The sequence below is a fragment of the Arachis ipaensis genome, chromosome B05 (assembly GCF_000816755.2).
Source record: "Arachis ipaensis cultivar K30076 chromosome B05, Araip1.1, whole genome shotgun sequence".
Lineage (NCBI taxonomy): Eukaryota > Viridiplantae > Streptophyta > Magnoliopsida > Fabales > Fabaceae > Arachis > Arachis ipaensis.
In genome coordinates, this window is record NC_029789.2 from 48,559,267 (window position 1) to 48,581,556 (window position 22,290).

General features: G+C 37.0%; 1 protein-coding gene and 1 long non-coding RNA gene across 9 annotated transcripts in view; one reads left to right on the plus strand and one right to left on the minus strand.

The window, feature by feature from the left end:
• The window catches only part of LOC107643617 (high affinity nitrate transporter 2.5), a 7,010-nt gene extending 3,064 nt beyond the window's left edge, over positions 1-3,946 (plus strand). For 3 of the 8 annotated variants that reach the window (XM_021123802.1, XM_021123801.1, XM_021123803.1), the window contains 6 exons: positions 132-422; positions 1,141-1,419; positions 2,558-2,609; positions 2,827-2,888; positions 3,081-3,161; positions 3,736-3,890. In XM_021123802.1, the coding sequence (XP_020979461.1) occupies positions 1,402-1,419; positions 2,558-2,609; positions 2,827-2,888; positions 3,081-3,161; positions 3,736-3,846 (324 nt within the window). In that variant the 5' untranslated portion in view covers positions 132-422; positions 1,141-1,401 and the 3' untranslated portion in view covers positions 3,847-3,890. Of the gene's footprint in view, positions 1-112; positions 423-498; positions 783-1,140; positions 1,420-2,113; positions 2,476-2,557; positions 2,610-2,826; positions 2,889-2,981; positions 3,162-3,735 lie in introns of those variants that run through there. The other 5 variants (XR_002362939.1, XM_021123804.1, XM_016347303.2 and 2 more) reach the window with 5 other exon arrangements.
• LOC110272021 lies at positions 3,391-14,688 on the minus strand. Its single transcript, XR_002362940.1, has 3 exons — positions 14,676-14,688; positions 8,438-8,441; positions 3,391-3,572 (listed from the first exon to the last, which is right to left on the minus strand). It is a non-coding gene; the product is annotated as an uncharacterized LOC110272021 (long non-coding RNA).

Below are 22,290 nucleotides of genomic sequence, written 5' to 3' on the forward strand. Positions count from 1 at the left end.
TTTTTTTTGCTGTTGTAAAGATTAATTTTTTATTCAGAAATTGAATACTGCTGTCTGTACTTCACTTATGGATACTGCTTTGGTGTGGAGTTGACTATTGATAATATCATAGCTGAGTACTTCTGTGACAGATTCAATCTCAAGCTGCACACTGCTGGGATCATTGCTGCCAGTTTCGGATTGGCGAATCTTTTCTCCAGGCCCGGTGGAGGGTTCATATCTGATGCAGTTTCAAAGAGGTTTGGAATGAGGGGTAGGCTCTGGGCCTTGTGGCTTTGCCAAACATTCGCTGGTGTCCTCTGCATAATTCTTGGGCTTGTTGGATCTTTGAGTGTTTCTGTTGTTGTTATGATCATATTCTCTGTGTTTGTTCAAGCTACTTGTGGCATGACCTTTGGAATTGTTCCTTTTGTCTCAAGACGGTTTGTGTTCTTCTTCTTCTTTTATTCTCTTTAGAGTTATCTTTAGTTCCATTGAATTGCTTTCCATTTTCTCCAGAGTGTTCTTTTAGTCAAGTTCAGACTCATTGACACAAAGAGGACAAAAATAGAAGTAAAAGAAAAAGTGGAATAGGATAGGTTCTTTTTTCTTTTTGGAAGTCATTGATCATCCTTACCTATGTACTTGGTTGAGATATTGAATTTGATTCTCTGGCATATAGTACATGGTTCATGCATCATATTTAGATTTGGAGAAATATTGAAGCCATTCATGATTTTTTATTCATAAATTGAAGCCACTCATAATTCTTGCTTCTTTTTTATTTGATGAAGTGCGTGCATCAACAATCAACATGCTTCTCAGTTCAATCTTTTGATTACAATATAGGGGGTTAAAATATTTTAAGTTGACTTTTTGAAGCCATTTCTTTTCTCTCTTAAATAATACTTGCTTTGGACATAACTTCTTAGGTGATTTTACATATAATTGAAGAAGTTGAGAATGTATGAAGCTGAAAATCAGATTTATTGATCTTTTTAATTAGGATTGTTTTTGAAAATCAGATTTTTCTAGCAACATAAGCTGATACAAGAACACTCTTAGTGGCAGTAGTTGTTGTTAGTAATAAAAAAGTAGTAGTTGTTGTTAATAATAAAAAATGTTTAATGTTTGATTATTTATTTCATCTGGAGAATGCAGTGCACTATGTTGGGACTTTGGAAGATGGAACCAAGTTTGATTCCAGTAGGGATAAAGATCAACCTATAAAGTTCACTCTTGGTCAAGGTATTTATTAAAGCAAGTACTGCTTGTTTTTTGATGCCTTGTTTTTCTTGAACAATCAATACATGACTACATAAATTTTTGACATTGATCTTTGAAACCCAGGGGTATGGATCTTTTTTATTGCGGGATTTGCCCTTTGATGCTATTCAGTTTTGCATCTATGAGCAGATTAGGATGAGTTATATGGCTGCGGTAAATTTCTCAAGCTCTATAGTTATATGTTTTGTTGCACTGTATTTCTTGATAGAGGATGTGATTGCCATTCCATTTTTAGGCCCGAAGAAATTTGAATGATCCAGAAAATGCAATTATTGGTGCATTTGCAAGAGTGTTCTTTTAGTCAAGTTCAGACTCATTGACACAAAGAGGACAAAAATAGAAGTAAAAGAAAAAGTGGAATAGGATAGGTTCTTTTTTCTTTTTGGAAGTCATTGATCATCCTTACCTATGTACTTGGTTGAGACATTGAATTTGATTCTCTGGCATATAGTACATGGTTCATGCATCATATTTAGATTTGGAGAAATATTGAAGCCATTCATGATTTTTTATTCATAAATTGAAGCCACTCATAATTCTTGCTTCTTTTTTATTTGATGAAGTGCGTGCATCAACAATCAACATGCTTCTCAGTTCAATCTTTTGATTACAATATAGGGGGTTAAAATATTTTAAGTTGACTTTTTGAAGCCATTTCTTTTCTCTCTTAAATAATACTTGCTTTGGACATAACTTCTTAGGTGATTTTACATATAATTGAAGAAGTTGAGAATGTATGAAGCTGAAAATCAGATTTATTGATCTTTTTAATTAGGATTGTTTTTGAAAATCAGATTTTTCTAGCAACATAAGCTGATACAAGAACACTCTTAGTGGCAGTAGTTGTTGTTAGTAATAAAAAAGTAGTAGTTGTTGTTAATAATAAAAAATGTTTAATGTTTGATTATTTATTTCATCTGGAGAATGCAGTGCACTATGTTGGGACTTTGGAAGATGGAACCAAGTTTGATTCCAGTAGGGATAAAGATCAACCTATAAAGTTCACTCTTGGTCAAGGTATTTATTAAAGCAAGTACTGCTTGTTTTTTGATGCCTTGTTTTTCTTGAACAATCAATACATGACTACATAAATTTTTGACATTGATCTTTGAAACCCAGGGGTATGGATCTTTTTTATTGCGGGATTTGCCCTTTGATGCTATTCAGTTTTGCATCTATGAGCAGATTAGGATGAGTTATATGGCTGCGGTAAATTTCTCAAGCTCTATAGTTATATGTTTTGTTGCACTGTATTTCTTGATAGAGGATGTGATTGCCATTCCATTTTTAGGCCCGAAGAAATTTGAATGATCCAGAAAATGCAATTATTGGTGCATTTGCAGGTAATTAAATATTTAAATGACATCAGAAGACTACTCCTATATATATATATATATATATATAGACACACGTGTACACATACTAAGTTGTAGGCTTGTAGCACAACATAGATCCCCATTCTCTTAATTAACCTCTTAAGGTGTGTGATTGCTGCTAACACAGAAGCACTTAAAGCATTATACCAGTGTTAAAATGTGATTAACAATCTTGTTTTTCTAGGTGCACTAACTGGAGCTATAACAACTCCCCTTGATGTCATCAAGACAAGATTAATGGTTCAGGTTAAATAATCCTGTTTCCTACTACTTTTCTTTTGCTGTATTCTTCCTTTTCAATCTCGTTTTCACATGAAACTCGTATAACGCCATATGCAGATGATTCCATGTTATGTACTGTAATCCGCATGCAAATCAGTAAGAATATCCAGTTTCAATTATCAATCCATTAACAAAGTTCTCATTTTCTTCCTAAAGGGATCTGCAAACCAATATAATGGAATCGTAGATTGTGTTCAAACAATTATCAAGGAAGAAGGACCTAGTGCACTTTTAAAGGTATGGGTTTTTTGCTTTCTTGGACACACCAGCTTGAGTGGTAACTTTTAGCATGGTCCAAATTCTCACCAAATTATGAACTGTACCTTAACTGCTCAGAGCAGGTTTAGAAAGCTATTGCCAAAATTGGTTTGCTGATCAGCCAAAATTGAATGCTTCCATTGGTTTGCTGATAAAAAAATAGGTTTGCTGTGAAACAAAAATTGATTGGTAGGTACTTGAAATTGAAATACTCATTGTTCAGTAGGTAGTTTAGAGCAAAGTTTTACAATAAAAGGAGATAATTAACAGAAGAGACATACTCACACCGTAGAGAGACCTGCTATTAAGAACATTAGACTCATCTTATTTTTACTTATTGCGGTTAAGGGTGCTTTATTTTTTTTAGCAGCAAAGTGTTAAGAATGATCACTATTGACTATGCAACATATATTCTGGATTTTGTGGTGTGAGTTGAGATTTTGTTCACTATTGACTATGCAACATATATTATGGATTTTGTGCATTATTTGCATCATGGTGTTACATTCTCGATCCTTTATTGGTCAACATCTAATTATTTTAATTTTTTTAGGTACTACTATTTCAGCACATGAATGATCTGGTCTTAGAGAATATTTGTGACCGTGTGAGGAAAGCTGGGATGATGAAGAAGAAGCAGCAGCAGAAAGAGCAAGTGAAGTGAATTTTGCAGATGAGATAAATGGAATTAATACAGGGCCTCCTTCACCAACTTCATCTATTAATTATTAGAGCAGCGAAAATTGTTCAAATAAGTTAGGAAATTGAATAGGAGTTGTTTGCAATATAGGTCTTTTAATTTACTAGTATGAGAAAAATCATTAACAACTTTTAATTTATTCAATAGACTTTGTTGATGTATGTTTGTTTACTTATTATTATAGTTGATGTATCAATACACTTTGTTTATATTTTGAATTATATTGACTTGCTTGTTTATAGTAGTTTTTTTCTTAGTTTGATAATACGATGAATTTGTTTATTTTTTGAAATATTATAAATATTTGAATACAAATTAGATAAAAAATTCTACTAAATTTATATTTATTTTGTATGAAAACAAGTTTATTTTGTAATTGGAAAAATTAAAAAAATTCTATTTTACCTTACTGACGGATTTACAGACGGATTTTCTGTCTGTAATCAGAGTGTGAGATGATTTTCCAAAGTTCAAATTACAGACGGAAAATCTGTCGAAAAATCTGTCTGTAATTACAGACGGAAAATCCATCGAAAAATCCGTCTGTAATTACAGACGGAAAATCCGTCAGAAAATTCATCTATAATTACAGACAGAAAATCTGTCAGAAAATCCGTTTGTAATTACAGATGGAAAGTCCGTCAGAAAGTTCGTCGCCTTCGGGAAATGGATAGAGAATTTACAGAGGGAAAATCCGTCGGTAACTGGTAAAAATCCGTCTGTAATTTTCCAACAGAAAAAAAATCCGTCGGTAAATAATTTCCGACAGGACTTTTACAGAGGGACAAAATCCGTCGGTAATTTCGTCGGTAACCAAAAATCTGTCTGTAATAAAGACTAAATCTGTCTGTAAATTTGTCTGTATTAATCCATTTTCTAGTTGTGGATCTCCTCTCTTGAGTTGATTTGGGACACCTTTTGTGTTGGTTATCCACTTGGTTCCAGGGATGCATATGTCCTCTAGAGCTTGGTCCAATCGCTTATCAAATCTCACCATTCTCCTATTAAAGGATTCTGGATCATCTTGTAGTCGAGGCAGCTTGAAGACCTCTCTTATTTTGTCCAGGTGGAAGTAAATAATCTTCCCTCTGACCATGGTTTGAAAGGTATAGAAGGTGGTTCCAGTCATTCTCTGCTTATCTGTTTGCCACAGATTTGAGTAGAATTCCTGAACCATGTTTCTACCCACCTTTGTCTCAGGATTAGCTAGAATTTTCCAGCCCCTGTTTCGAATTTGCTCTTGGATCTCCAGATATTCTTCTTCTTTCAGATCGAATTTAACTTCCGGGATCACTGACCTTAGACCCATTATTTTGTGGTAATGGTCTGCCTGTTCTTTGGTTAAGAACCTCTCTTGATTCCAAAGTGGTTTTGGAGTGTTCTCTTTCTTGCCTCTTGAAGTGGTTTGTTTTGCCTTAGGAGCCATGATCTTAGTGAATCTCAGCTCAGTGATCACAAAAAATACACCAAACTTAGAGGTTTGCTTTTCCTCAAGCAAAAGAAAAGAAAGGAGAGGAATAGAAGGAGAGTCAAATTCGAGTTATGGAGGAGAGGGGGAGGCCGATTGTGAATTTATAAGAGGGGAGGGATGGGTTCGAAAATTAAAAAAAAAAAGATATGATAGAAGGTATGATTTGTAAAAGATAAATATGATATGAAAAAGATGAAATTTTAAAATTGAAAAGATATGAGAGAATTGAAAAAGATAAATCTGAATTTGAAAAGATAATATGATGGGTTGAAAAGATTTGAGAAGAAATTAAAAAGATAGATGAGTTTTGAAAAAGATTTGAAAAGAAATTGAAGAAGATTTGAGAAAGATTTTTAGGATTAAAGAAAAATTTATTTTTGATTTGTTTTATTTTTTTGAAATTGAAATTGAAAGATGATAAATTGTAACATGTTTATGCAAGAAATTTTGGATGGAACCATGAAAATTTGAAAAAAATTTGAGTTGGAAACAAAACTTCCTCCCCTCCACATTCCTGGCGTTAAACGCCCAGAATGGCACCCATTCTGGCGTTTAACGCCCATTTGCTGCTTTTTTTGGGCGTTTAATGCCCAGCCAGGTACCCTGGCTAGCGTTAAACGCCAGAAAGCCTTCATCACTGGGCGTTTTTCTAAATGCCCAGGATGCTGCAATTCTGGCGTTAAATGCCCAGAAAGGTATCTTTATGCCATTCTGGCGTTTAACGCCCATAATACCCCTTACTGGCGTTTTTGTGCCAGTGAGCTCCTTTTCTCTGCTTTATGCTCTGAATTCTTCTGTAACTCTGTGAACTCCTACAATTGTTAATTAACCTTGAGGATAATTTATATCAAACTCATATAATTATTATTTAAAAAACAAATAAACCTTGCTAATGGCTGGGTTGCCTCCTAGCAAGCACTTCTTTATTGTCTTTAGATGGACCTTACTGGGCTTTTAATCTAGTCTCAGCTTTGAGCATTCTTGCTCAACATTGCCTTCAAGATAATGCTTGACTCTCTGTCTATTAACAATGAACTTCTTATTAGAATCAATGTCTTGAAGCTCCACATAGCCAGATGGTGACACACTTGTAATCACATATGGTCCCCTCCACTGGGATTTTAATTTCTTGGGGAATAATCTGAGCCTAGAGTTAAATAACAGAACCTTCTGTCCTGGTTCAAAGACTCTGGATGACAGTTTCTTATCATGCCACCTTTTTGCTTTCTCCTTGTAAATTTTTGCATTTTCGAAAGCATTGAGTCTGAATTCCTCTAGCTCATTTAACTGGAGTAATCTCTTCTCTCCAGCTAACTTAGCATCCAGGTTTAAGAATCTGGTTACCAAGTAGGCCTTATGCTCCAGTTTCATGGGTAGATGACAGGCCTTGCCATACACAAGCTGGTATGGAGAGGTTCCTATAGGAGTCTTGAATGCTATTTTGTATGCCTACAGAGCATTATCCAAGCTTTTTGCTCAATCCCTTCTACGGACAATTACAGTCTATTTTAGGATTCTTTTTAGTTCTCTATTAGAGACTTCAGCCTGCCCATTTATCTGTGGATGATATGGAGTTGCTACTTTGTGGCTAATTCCATATCGGACCATAGCAGAGTAAAGCTGTTTACTGCAGAAATGAGTGCCCCCATCACTGATTAGTACCCTAGGGACACCAAACCTGTTGAAGATATGTTTCTGGAGGAACTTCAGCACTGTCTTAGTATCATTAGTGGGTGTTACAATTGCCTCTACCCATTTAGATACATAGTCTACTGCCACCAGAATATACGTGTTTGAGTATGATGGTGGAAAAAGCCCCATGAAGTCAATACCCCATACATCAAACAACTCAATCTCCAAGATCCCTTGTTGAGGCATGGCGTAACCATGAGGCAGATTACCAACTCTCTGGCAGCTGTCACAGTTACGTACAAACTCTCGAGAGTCTCTATAGAGAGTAGGCCGGTAGAAGCCACATTGGAGAACCTTGGTGGCTGTTCGCTCACCTCCGAAATGGCCTCCATATTGTGATCCATGGCAATTAATAAAATACTATTTTATGGTTTATCTTGTGCTCAATTGAGTGGTTTTTATCAACTCTTTACCCACTTATTCATACTATTTGCGTGGTTTTACATTTGCCTTCCTAATTATGTGCTTTGATTAAAAACATGCTTCTTTGGCCTTAAGTTCCCTATGTTTAATCCTCTCCTATTACCATTAGATGTCTTGATATGTGTGTTAAGTGATTTCAGAGTTTATAGGGCAGGAATGGCTCAGAGGATGGAAAGGAAGCATGCAAAAGTAGAAGGAATGCAAGAAGTTGGAGAAATTGCTAAGCTGTCCAACTTGACCTCTTCACACTCAAACGGCTATAACTTTAGCTACAGAGGTCCAAACGATGCGGTTCTAGTTGCGTTGGAAAGCTAACGTCTGAGGCTTCGATTTGATATATAATATGCCATAGTTGCCCTGACGCTAAGTGACGCGAACGCGTGCTCTACATGGACGCGTCGCAATAACGAAAAATCAGCGTGTTTAAATTCGCAACCAGCGAATTCTGGGCTATTTCTGACCCAATTCTCGGTCCAGAAAATATAGATTAGAGGCTATAAAGTGGGAGAATGCATCCATTCATAAGGAGGCTTTCATATTCACAATTTTAGATTATTAGATGTAGTTTTTAGAGAGAGAGGTTCTCTCCTCTCTCTTAGGATTTAGAATTAGGATTCACTTCAGTTTATGATTATTTCATCTTCTTCAATTACAGGTTCAATGTTCCTTTTATTTACTTTTCCAATTAAATTTATGAATTCCCATGTTAAGAATTGAATGTTTTATTTAATATAATTTGAGGTATTTCAGATTTGACTTTGCTTTGCTTTATTTAGATGAATGCTTTTAATTTAATTTAGATATTTTCTCTCTTGGCTTTGGTTGAGTCATTGGAAACACTTGAGTTATCAAACTCATTGTTGATTGAAAATTGGAATTCTTCAAGAATTAATTCGAGTTCCAATAACTCTAACTTTTCCCAAGGAAAGACTAGGATCTGAGGAATAAAAATTAATTCATCCACTTAACTTACCTTCATAGTTAGAGGTTAACAAAGTGGGAGAAAAATCCAATTCTCATTACAATTGATAAGGATAACCAGGATAGCACTTCCAGTTTTCATACCTTGCCAAGAGTCTATTTTATAGTTATTTATTTTATTCTTATTATCATTCAACATACTGCTTCCTTACTTTCAAAACCCCCAATTTACAAAACTCATAACCAATAATAAGAACACCTCCCTGCAATTCCTTGAGAAGACGACCCGAGGTTTGAATACTTCGGTTATCAATTTATTTAGGGGTTTGTTACTTGTGACAACCAAAACTTTTGTAAGAAAGGTTGATTGCTTGGTTTAGTAACTATACTTGCAACGAGAGTTTACTATAACTTCTAAACCATCAATCTTCAGTTCTTCAAAATGGCGCCGTTGCTGGGGAATTGCAAACGTGTGCCTTATTATTGGTTATTGTAAATATTTTCTTTTTGCTTGTTTATTTGTTTTATTTTTGTTTTTATTTTAGCTTTTTCATAAATTAAGAGGTTATTGGTTTTTATTTAGTTATTAAAAAAAATTTTCAAAAATTTTTTTTTTTGGTGTTCATCTTGATCTTCAAGTTGTTCTTCGTGTTCATCTTGACCTTCAAGTTGTTTTCTTCGTTTTGATCTAAAAATTTTAAGTTTGGTGTCATTTTATTGTTTTTCTCTTTCCTCATTAAATTCAAAAATTCAAAATTTAAAACTCGAATTTTAAATTTCAAATTTCAATTTCCAAAATTCAAATTAAAAAAAAATTAAATTCAAATTTCAAAATTTCAAATTTCAATTTTTAAAATTTAAATGTAAAAATTTAAAATTCAAATTTCAAATTTCAAAATTTAAAATTTCTAAATTCAAATTTTAGATTTAAAATTTAAAATTTCAAAATTCAAGTTTCAAAATTTAATTTTCAAATTCAAAATTTAAATAACCTTTTAATTTAAAATTTGTTTTTATTTTCATTTTTAATTTTTATTTGCTATTATGAATTCTCACCCCCATCACTTTGAGTTTGGTTCCAATGCTGTTGCAAGGAATGGAAATTATAACAGGAACATGCATCAAGGTCAAAACAATCAGAGATGGAAGGAGCCAAGAGGATCTGATCAACCCTTTAGGCAACAACACCTTCCAGGATACCATGGACAAAGACCATCCTACAATGCATGCCAAGACAATAGATATGGTGGACCCCCTTATAGTTACCAGCAAGCTCCATCATATGCCAATGAACCACCTCCTCAAAATAGCTTTGGACCACCATACTCACAAGCCCCTTACCACCAAACACCCTCATATGATCCTAACCCTTATCCACCATACCAACCACCTTGTGAGCCATATGAACCATATCAAGAACCACCACTTCCTTATGTACCATGTCCATATCCATCACCTCAAGACTCAACAGAGCGTTTCAAGGAAGCAATGGAAAGACTTAATGCAACCCTTTGCCAGCTGGACCAAGCAATAAATCAATTACCTTCCAAACATTCGGACATTCAGGGAACCCCCATGCCTTCATGTGGGCAATCTAATGAAGAACATAGCATAAAGGAGATACTAGAAACTCCAGTGGATAGTAAGGAGCATGACTTTGTACTGGAACAAGTGGAGAAAGTCGAAATTATCGAAGAAGAAGAATTGGTTACAGACTTAGGAGATGTTGAACCTCTATGGGAAAGTCAGGTTATAAAACCTCCTTCCAAGGCAATTGAAATTAATGCTGAGGAAGGTGTACAACCTCTAAGGCATACCATGGTTGAAGACTTGGAAGAGGTTGATCAAGAAATGGAGACTAAAGAAGCAGAAGCACAACCTCCCATACCCTTGGTGAGCAATGAAGAAAAGATTGAACTGGAAGAAAGCTACCAAGAGGAAGAGGTTAAAATTGAAGAAGCTTGCAAAGAGATGGAAGTTGTCAAAGAAGAGCACAAGGGAGTGGAGCTGGAAATCACCTTGCCAAAGTTATTGAAGACCCCTCCCCCTAAGTTTCCATCATCCTTCACAACATTCAAGTGGGTAAAATTCATATCCCTTAGCTTTCTAATTCCACTTGAATATGGGCTACTGGAGACGGATGGTCAACTTAGAGCTCTTTGTGGCATAAAGAGTAAGAGGAAGATGGTCAGTGGTAAGAATTGTCCTACAAGGTTCATTATGGTTGGAAGCTCAAAGTTTAAACGCAAAGGTTGGTATAAAGCTCAACTGAATGGGTCTAGGAAGTTGGTTGGCCGCTTTAGTGAGAATTCAGATTGCTTGCCACCCGGATGGAATCATGATGGTCAACAAGAATACGGGTGCAATAGCAAGGTTTGGGATCCTGGAATCTGTTCTGACATCCAACACCCCGGGAGCCTAAGAATCTGTTTGAAGCTGCTCAAAGGCTTTATGTGCCTAGTTTGGGATCCCGGAGGCCATTGGAATTACAAACATTGGTGGAGATTCCTGGATGAGTTCAAGCACAAGCCACCATAACAGGAAGCTCACCAAATGTCCAACTTAAGGACTTTAACTAAAAGTGCTAGGTGGGAGACAACCCACCGTGGTATGATCGTTCCTTTTTCATTTTTATTTAGCTTTATTTGTTTTCGAGTTTTATTTTATTTTATTGTATTGAACCTGGAGTTTTGCATAACATTCATATTAGCATTGCATTCTGCATTTTTCATGCATACAAAAAAAAAGGTACGCACGCGACGCGGCAGCGTCACCAGTACATTGGAAAGAAAAGAAATCAAATAGAAAGTCACGCGAGAGCGTGGCTGGAGGCGCGCCTTTAGCATAATTTGACCCCACGCGACCGCGTCGCTGACGCAACCGCGTCATGTGGCAAAAGAGCCTTCCACGCGTCCGCGTCCCCCACGCGACCGCGTGGCTCTGTGGAATCGACGTAAATAGGTGTATGGCAGTAAGTTGGGCTGGAATAGGACTGGAATGGTGCTAGACGCACAAGTCCTACGACGCGACCGCGTGCCCCACGCGTCCGCGTTGCCCTCCGATCTTGGCCATCCACGCGATCGCGTCAACCACGCGACCGCGTCACCCAATATTTTGGTCAAAAGAGTTTCGAACAGAGAGTTGTGCGAGCACGAGGCTACCCTCGCGCCACTCGCACAGGTCATGTCATGCATCCGCGTGACCGACGCGACCGCGTCGAATCATTTAAGCTCTGCTCGCGCGAACGCGTACCCCACGCGTCCGCGTCGCTCGCGCCGCACAGCTCATCCAACTCTGCCAAAAATATCTTATCTTTTTCCTTCCCAAATCTTAATTTTTCTTCTATCTTTTCTTCTTTCTTCTTTCTTCTTTCTTTCTTACTTTATTTCTTTCACTTCTCATTCCTTTTCACCTTCATTCTATTTTACTTAATTTATTTGCATATTTCATTCATTGCATTTTAATTTTGTGCATATTTTTATTTTTCTTTTCTAAATTTCTTATTTTACCATTGGTGTTAAATATTCTTATTCAACTGTTGCATCTTTTCTTGAATTATTTTGGTGCTAAGTGACTTGTTTTACACTATGGGATGATATTAATTATCTGCCAATGCCAATCTTTTATGATACTTGCACTTCATTTGCATTGACATGAACTTATATTGATATTTTCATTACCCACACTCCTCCCCTTTGTTGCAAATTTTGTACCACTGGTATGCCATGGCTTCTATTGTTTTCTCACGTACATGTTGAAGCTTCCATGTAAATGAGACCCTTTTCATTTGGCATTAACCCACCCATACTTGATTTATTTTCTTATCTCTATTTCTGGGTTACTTTTCTTCCCTTTTTCTTTCAGGATGGCCACCCGGAAGGGAACCGGAAGACGTTTACATGGGGAAACAAGACAAGTTGGAACAACCCATCCACCTGCACATCTCAGCATGCACCGAGGACGGTGCAATCTTTAAGTGTGGGAAGGTTGATACCGATCTCCATGGGTTAGTTACTCTTCTATCTCAACACCAACGGTTTATTTTCCTTGTTAGTTGTTGCATTTGCATGTTTGATTGCATGATTATTTGATTTTGTGCATATTTTACCACTTGGTTGAAGAAATATTTTCTTTTTCAAAAAACTTTCAGAGCATTTCACTAATTTGAATAAAATTTAATGTTACACTTGTTTGAAGAAATATTATACTAGAACATGGTTTAGAGCTCGAACACATAAAACCTGTGAGATTTTTGAGCCTATTTGAATTGGTTGCATTTTACCAACCAATATTTTATTTTTGGTGTGTGTTTTTCTCTCTAAAATTGTGATCTTTTGTCTTGCTTAATTCTATATTTCCATTATTTGATGTATGCATACACTTACATGATTGAGGCCTTTGTTTCACTGAGCTTACATACCCATATGGCCTTACCCTTTCATTCCTTGCAAACCAATGTTGAGCTTATTATACCCCTTTGTTCTTTACTTTAGCACATCATTAACTCTAAGCGAAAAACAATAATGTCCTTAATTTGAATCCTTGGTTAGCTTAGACTAGTGAGAGTGCTTATGATTTAAGTATGGGAAAAGTTGAATTTGGAAACATTTGGTTTGAGAATTGAGTATGTTAGAATTTTCTGAAAATGTGAAAAAAATGTTTAGGACATGATTCATGCATCCAATAATTTAATCATATGCATTGAGAAAAAAAAAAGAAAAAAATAATATAGATATATATAAAAAAAATAAAAAAAGGAGAAAAAGAAAAGAAAAGAAAAAAAAAGAGCAAATAAGAAAAAGGGGACAAAATGCCCCAAAGTAAGTGGTGAAAACAATGCATATGTACTGTAATTGAAATTAGAATGTATGAATATGTGGAAAACATGGTTAATGGATAGTTAGATGGTGTATTATGATTACATGGATTGTCTAAGTTAGGTGGAAAGTTTAAGTTAATTAAGGATTCAGATTTTAGTCCACTTAGCCAAATACAATCCTACCTTGACCCTAACCCCATTACAACCCTTAAAAGACCTCTTGATATGTGTATCTGTGCATTAAATTTATGTTGATTGTTAGATGAAGAGCAAGCCTTAGAAAGCAAGGTTAGTAGAGAATTGAGAGAATCGAACCTTAAACACTTGAGTGATTAGAGTGTATACACTACCAGTGAGGGTTCGATGCTCAGTCCCTTGTTCCCTGCTTTCACGAGCTATTTTCTTCTTGCAAGTCTATTTGTACTTCATTTTCATGATTTGAATTAGTGAAATCCAATTCATATTTGCTCTTGGAAGATTTATTTACTTTTAACTAAGTAGGTAGAAACATTTTGCATGTAGTTGCATTCATATAAGATAGGTTGCATTTCATACATTTTACCATTCCTCTTCACTTCTTTTATAGCTTCTCTTGAGCTTAGCATGAGGACATGCTAATGTTTAAGTGTGGGGAGGTTGATAAACCACTATTTTATGGTTTATCTTGTGCTCAATTGAGTGGTTTTTATCAACTCTTTACCCACTTATTCATACTATTTGCATGGTTTTACATTTGCCTTCCTAATTATGTGCTTTGATTGAAAACATGCTTCTTTGGCCTTAAGTTCCCTATGTTTAATCCTCTCCTATTAACATTAGATGCCTTGATATGTGTGTTAAGTGATTTCAGAGTTTATAGGGCAGGAATGGCTCAGAGGATGGAAAGGAAGCATGCAAAAGTGGAAGAAATTCAAGAAGATGGAGAAATTGCTAAGCTGTCCAGCCTGACCTCTTCTCACTCAAACGGCTATAACTTTAGCTACAGAGGTCCAAACGACGGGGTTCTAGTTGCGTTGGAACGCTAACATCTGGGGCTTCGATTTGATATATAATATGCCATAGTTATCCTGACGCTAGGCGACGCGAACGCGTGCTCCACGCGGATGCGTCGCAGTGACAAAAAATCAGCGTGTTTGAATTCGCAACCAGCGAATTCTGGGCTGTTTCTGACCCAATTCTCGGCCCAGAAAATACAGATTAGAGGCTATAAAGTAGGGGAATGCATCCATTCATAAAAAGGCTTTCATATTCACAATTTTAGATTATTAGATGTAGTTTTTAGAGAGAGAGGTTCTCTCCTCTCTCTTAGGATTTAGAATTAGGATTCACTTCAGTTTATGATTATTTCATCTTCTTCAATTACAGGTTTAATGTTCCTTTTATTTACTTTTCCAATTTAATTTATGAATTCCCATGTTAAGAATTGAATGGTTTATTTAATATAATTTGAGGTATTTCAGATTTGACTTTGCTTTGCTTTATTTAGATGAATGCTTTTAATTTAATTTAGATATTTTTTCTCTTGGTTTTGGTTGAGTCATTGGAGACACTTGAGTTATCAAACTCATTGTTGATTGAAAATTAGAATTCTTCAAGAATTAATTCGAGTTCCAATAACTCTAACTTTTCCCAAGGAAAGACTAGGATCTGAGGAATAAAAATTAATTCATCCACTTAACTTACCTTCATAGTTAGAGGTTAACAAAGTGGGAGAAAAATCCAATTCTCATTACAATTGATAAGGATAACCAGGATAGGACTTCCAGTTTTCATACCTTTCCAAGAGTCTATTTTATAGTTATTTATTTTATTCTTATTATCATTCAACATACTGCTTCCTTACTTTGAATACCCCCAATTTACAAAACTCATAACCAATAATAAGAACACCTCCCTGCAATTCCTTGAGAAGACGACCCGAGATTTGAATACTTCGGTTATCAATTTATTTAGGGGTTTATTACTTGTGACAACCAAAACTTTTGTAAGAAAGGTTGATTGCTTGGTTTAGTAACTATACTTGCAACGAGAGTTTACTATAACTTCTAAACCATCAATATTCAGTTCTTCAGCAATGCCATAAGATCTTCTGTGCCTCTTCCTTGGACACATATCTACGGATTATTCTATCTGCACATCTCTTAAAGAGATATGGTTCATCCCATAAGTAGTACTTTGCATCAGAGATCAATTTCTTTATTTGCTGCCTGCTGTACTCTTTGGGTATGAATCTTACAGCTTTATAGTTTGCAATGTCTGCAAACCCTGGTGTTTCCTGAATGGCAAATAATTGCTCATCCAGAAAGGTTTTAGAGATCTCAATAGAGGGGGAGGACGCCCCTTCTACTGGTTCTATCCGGGACAGATGATCAGCCACTTGGTTTTCTGTTCCTTTTCTGTCTCTTATTTCTATATCAAACTCTTGCAGAAGCAACACCCAACTTATGAGCCTGGGTTTTGAAACCTACTTTGTAAGTAGATATTTAAGAGCAGCATGGTCAATGTACACAATCACTTTTGATCCTACTAAGTATGATCTAAACTTGTCAATGGCATAAACCACTACAAGCAGCTCTTTTTCTGTAGTTGTGTAATTTTTCTGTCATCATTTAAAACACGGCTAGCATAATAAATGACATGCAGAAGCTTGTTATGCCTCTGTCCCAGTACTGCACCAATGGCATGGTCACTAGCATCACACATTAGTTCGAATGGTAATATCCAGTCTGGTGCAGAAATAACTGGTGTTGTGACCAGCTTAGCTTTCAGAGTTTCAAACCCCTGCAGATACTTTGTGTCAAACATAAATGGCATGTCAGCAGCTACCAGATTGCTCAGAGGTTTTACAATTTTTGAAAAATCCTTTATAAACCTCCTATAGAATCCTGCATGCCCCAGAAAGCTTCTGATTGCCTTAACATTGGCAGGTGGTGGTAATTTTTCAATTACCTCTACTTTAGCTTGATCCACTTCTATTCCCTTGTTTGAAATTTTATGCCCAAGGACAATTCCTTCAGTCACCATAAAGTGACATTTTTCCCAGTTTAAAACTAGGTTGGTCTCTTGGCATCTTTTCAGAACAAGTGCTAAATGGTCAAGGCAGGAGCTGAATGAGTCTCCAAACACTGAAAAGTCATCCATGAAGACTTCCAGAAATTTTTCTACCATATCAGAGAAGATAGAGAGCATGCACCTCTGAAAGGTTGCAGGTGCATTGCACAGACCAAAAGGCATCCTTCTGTAGGCAAATACTCCATAAGGACATGTGAATGTTGTTTTTTCTTGGTCCTGAGGATCTACTGCAATTTGGTTGTAACCTGAATAGCCATTCAAAAAGTAGTAATATTCATGACCTGCTAGTCTCTCTAGCATCTGGTCTATGAATGGTAAAGGAAAATGATCCTTCCTGGTGGCTGTATTGAGCCTTCTGTAGTCAATACACATACGCCACCCTGTAACTGTTCTTGTAGGAACCAGTTCGTTTTTTTCATTATGAACCACTGTCATGCCTCCTTTCTTGGGGACAACTTGGACAAGGCTCACCCAGGCGCTATCAAAAATACGATAAATAATCCCAGCCTCCAGTAAGTTGGTGACCTCTTTCTGCACCACCTCCTTCATGGCTAGATTTAGCCGCCTCTGTGGTTGAACCACTGGCTTAGCATCATCCTCCAATAGGATTTTGTGTATGCATCTTGCTGGGATGATGCCCTTAAGATCACTTATGGACCACCCAAGAGCTGTCTTGTGTGTCCTTAGCACTTGAAGTAGTGCTTTCTCTTTCTGTGGATTTAAAACAGAGCTTATGATTACCGAAAAAGTGTCACCTTCTCCCAGAAATGCATATTTCAGGGATGGTGGTAGTGGTTTGAGCTCGAGTTTAGGAGGTTTCTCCTCTTGCTGAGGAATTTTCAGAGGTTCTTTTATTTCCTCTGATTCCTCCAGATTAGGCTGAACATCTTTAAAGATGTCTTCTAGCTCTGATTCGAGACTCTTAGCCATGTTGATTTCCTCTACCAGGGAGTCAATAATATCAACGCTCATGCAGTCATTTAATGTGTCTGGATGCTGCATAGCTTTGACAGCATTTAACTTGAACTCATCCTCATTGACTCTCAAGGTCACTTCCCCTTTTTGGACATCAATGAGGGTTCGTCCAGTTGCTAGGAAAGGTCTTCCTAGAATGAGAGTTGAACTCTTATGGTCCTCCATTTCCAGCACTACAAAGTCAGTGGGAAAGACAAATAGCCCAACTCTGACAATCATATCCTCAATTATGCCTGATGGGTACTTAATGGAGCCATCAGCAAGTTGAAGACAGATCCGGGTTGGTTTGACCTCTTCAGTCAAGCCAAGCTTTCTGATAGTGGATACAGGAATTAGGTTGATACTTGCTCCAAGATCACATAGAGCTGTCTTGGTACAAGTACCCTATAATGTGCATGATATCATAAAGCTCCCAAGATCCTTATACTTTTCTGGTAAGCTCTTTAAAATGATTGCACTACACTCTTCAATGAGGAAGACTTTTTCAGTTTCCCTCCAATCCTTCTTATGACTTAAGATCTCTTTCATGAACTTAGCATAAGAGGGTATTTGCTCAAGTGCCTCTGCAAACGGAATCTTGATTTCAAGAGTCCTGAGATATTCTGCAAAATGGGCAAATTGTTATCCTGTTTCGCTTGGCGGAGTTTCTGAGGATAAGGCATCTTGGCTTTGTACTCTTCAACCTTATTTGCTGCAGGTTTATTCCCTACAGAGGTGGTTAGAGAAGCCTTCTTAGAGGGGTTACCATCAGCACTTGCAGGTGTCTAATCCCTCATTGGCGTTTGAACGCCAGGCTTGGGGGCTGGATGGACGTTTAACGCCAGATTCCCTCCCCTTTCTGGTGTTTGAACGCCAGAACTAGACATGGACTGGGCATTTAACGCCAGTTTTTCACCCTTTTCTGGCGTTTGAACGCCGGAGTTATTCCTCTCTGGGCTCTTACTATCATCAGAGGGATTTTGGGTAGCAGGTTGCCCGTCCTCTGTCAGCTGTTCTTTTCTTGGCTTTTTGCTGCTTTGAGTTGAGGCATTCAATGTTTTTCCACTTCTTAATTGAACTGCTTGGTATTCTTCTGTTATCTGTTTTGATAACTGCTATTTTGTCTGATTCAATTATGATTCCATATCCTTGTTAGTATTTTTGGTTTCTTGTAGCATCTCCTTAAATTCTGCTAACTGCCTTGTTATAGAAGATAGTTGCTGATTGAGTTCAGCAACTTGTTTCTGAGGACTAAAGTCAGTTGATACTGCCTTAGGGATGACAAGTCATCTTAGCCTATTTTCACTAGCCTTTTTCTTTTGTTTTCGATTGATTTATGCACTTTCTTGAGCCATAAGCAAGCCAATTGGGTAGATTTCCATGTTTCCTTTGATTCAATCAACCATGTATGAATTAATGCAATTTCATGAGATTTTATGCTATAATTGTCATATATTATGAAAGAATAACAAACTCATGATTTTGAGCAAAGCTTTGATGTGTTTGGTTGATTGATGATAGGTGAAAAGAGTTTTGAAGAAGGTTGAAGAAAGAAGGAATGGCTAGGAGCAAGAGAGAACAAAAAGTTTGAGCCAAAGTTTGCCTCAAACTTTAGCTCAAACTTTTAAAAGAGTTAAAAACATACCAGAGGAAAAAAGCTTGAGAAAAAGTTTGCCTCAAACTTTAGCTCAAACTTTTGGAAGAATTGAAAACACTCCAGAGGAAAAAAGCTTGAGCAAAAGTTTGCCTCAAACTTTAGCTCAAACTTTTGGGAGAAAAGCTTGAGCCAACGTTTGCCTCAAACTTTTTGGCAAACGTTGGCGCCACACTTGCACACCCTGGAGGAGAAAAGCTTGCGCCAATGTTTGCCTCAAGCTTTTTGGCAAACGTTGGCGCCACACACATTTACAAGGGGGCCAACGTTTGAGCAAAAGTTTGACCTCAAACTTTGGCTCAAACGTTAGTAGCAGCAAGCTTAAGCCATCTGGTATAAAAAGTTTGAGTAAAAGTTTCCCTCAAACTTTTACTCAAACTTTTACAATTTAGTTTCTGTCGAATACAAACCACTCAAATCAACTTTTGATTCGCTTGACTAAATCAACCACTAAACTAAAATTGCTCAATCCTTCAATCCCTGTGTGATCGACCTCACTCCCGTGAGTTTTTATTACTTGATGCGACCCGGTGCACTTGTCGGTTAGATTTGTGTGTTTGGAATTCATTTTCCGAAAATACACATCAAGTTTTTGGCACCGTTGCCGGGGATTGAATAGATTGACAATGATTAAGTGAGGTGGTAGTTTAGATCAAGCACTCTTTCTTTTCTGCTTCTCTAATTTTTGACTGACACACTAACTGTTTGAATTTTTGCTTGAGCTAATTGAAATCTCACTTTAGCAATAGAGTGAAGTTCTCTTGGTTTAACTTGCTGAGTATGATTCTCACAGCTTGATAAATCAACGAGAGAAGTGATTTTTGATCATTAATCTCTCAAGTTTACCAACTGTTTGACACATTGCGTTAACTAAACCCTTTAATCATATCCTGGCATAAATGTACTCTATCTTCATTTAAACTGTATGTGATTGTGCAGACCATGGAAGGGAACTTGATGAATGCCAGTAATCATGGGAGCAATATCCCCACCTTAGATGACAAGCAACCACTCATCACCATGAACGACATTGTTCAGTGGTTTGAAGCTTTCCCACAAGGAAACATCATCAGATGGGAAGAACTAATGAGTGAACTCCTAGTCAAGCTGAAGCCACCTCAAAGAACTGTTAAACCAGAGGCAGGAGTGCAACCATTCGCACAAGAAAAGGAAATTGAAGGTATTCGTGCAATCATGGCCCAAAGCGAACAGATACATCAACAGCTTAAGCAACAATTGGAGCTGATTAACAGAAAAGTAGATGAGTTGCAACATGCTGTGGCAAATGCACAGAACTCACCTCAAAATCCCCATTGTTGGAATCAACCTGAAAACGGCTCTGGAGTAATTAACTATGAGCAACAAATTCATGAGCGATCACACTCTCCAAACAGCTCCTCAACCATGTCCCAACGTAGGACTCAGAATGATGTGTACAACCCACCCTGGAGAACTCAATCCAACTGGAGGGGGGTTGAAAACCAAAATCAAAGACCAAGGGACTTCAACTGCAACAACCCCAATTTCAAAAACCAGCATAAAAACAACCCCCACAACAACAACCATCATGCACCACCCCAATGCACACACTTCCAACCCCATCCTACCTCACAACTCGCCCAAAATGACTTTCATCAACCATTACAGTTGACACAACCACAACCAATTCTAAACTCTCAAAGACTCTATGTTCTAGAAATGATGATGGAAAGATTCATGAAAGTTCAAGAAATGATAACAATAGAGCAGGAAGAAATAAGGAAAAATCAAGAGATGATAAGCAGGAACCAGGAGGCCACACTCAGAAGAGTTGAAAAGCAAATGGAACAACTGGTTCAAAACCTTGCTGAACTGGGCGATAGAGAGGCAAATATATCCCTAAGGGCCACTGAAGATGACCCAAAGAACAGTGAAAAAGCTGCTGGGTTGAAAGGGAAAGTAGTTATGAAAAAAAGTGAGAAGGCTACGGGAAAAGAAACAATCATCAAGGAAAAGCCCACGCTGAGAGGGGGAAACCAAAGGCAACAGAAGCCTCAACTTCCATGATCAAAGAATGGAGGATGTCAAGCTAGTGACAATAAAGAAGCGCTTGTTGGGAGGCAACCCAACCTGAGGTAGTTTTCTTTTCATAGCTATTTCAATAAAAAGGTTAATTAATTTTATCTATATTGCAAGAAGCTAAGTTTGGTGTTGCACACCAAAACAATCTAAGGGAGAATGAAGGATTCTAAGTTTGGTGTTCCACCAAAATTTCATCATAAAACGCATTCTCACTTTCTGCATAATGCTAGCTTCAAGCATCTAGATGAACTAGTTAACTATTCTGCTGTTTCCTAGTCTTTAGTTCTATTGCTTTTGAAAAAAAAAAAAGAAAAAGAGTTCCACACATGGTTAATCTGATGCATGAGAACCATTGGCAAGGTACTAAGTTTGGTGTTCCCACACCAAAGTAAGTTCAAAGGCCCACAAATAAATCATGCATGCTAACCATTGTTTCTAAGTACTTGGGGAACAAGCAACTTTCAATATCACTGCAGAGTACCATACAAACTTTTGGGAAGATTTAGCATCATCATTCAAAGAGATGAAAGAGGAATGTGAAGACCAGCAATGATGATGAGGAAGAGGACAGCCAGTAAACTCCAAAAGGTTGTATTATTCATTATCAGATATTGCTGTGATTGAAAGTTATATTATACCCCTAGCTGTCCTTCTGTCTAATATAGTTTTTCTGAAATTCAATAAGCAAGATGCTTGATCATTTACAACATCATACTCTCCAAAACTCGTTTGCACTCAATTTTTCAAAAAAAAATGCATCACATGAAAGTTCTTTGAAAAGAAGGATTGAGGAATTAAACAATTTTGAGGCAAGCAAAAGATTAGGAGAAGTGGTGGTTCTAGTTGTATAATTATGTATTAAGGTTGCATGCTTATGAAAACTTGCATGGGAGCTCATAGGCGGGACATAGAGTTCAAAGAAGTGTTGTGGAGATTCTCAAACATTTATTGATCCAAGAAGCAGCAAACAAAACAAAAGAAAATAAAGAAAATACAAAAACAAAAAGAACATGGCCCAAGGCTCTGAGCATCAATTACTAGGCAGAAAAGAAAAGAGAAACAAAAACTCAAAGAGTTGTTCTCTCGTTTGCACTCAATTTTTCAAAAAAAAATGCATCACATGAAAGTTCTTTGAAAAGAAGGATTGAGGAATTAAACAATTTTGAGGCAAGCAAAAGATTAGGAGAAGTGGTGGTTCTAGTTGTATAATTATGTATTAAGGTTGCATGCTTATGAAAACTTGCATGGGAGCTCATAGGCGGGACATAGAGTTCAAAGAAGTGTTGTGGAGATTCTCAAACATTTATTGATCCAAGAAGCAGCAAACAAAACAAAAGAAAA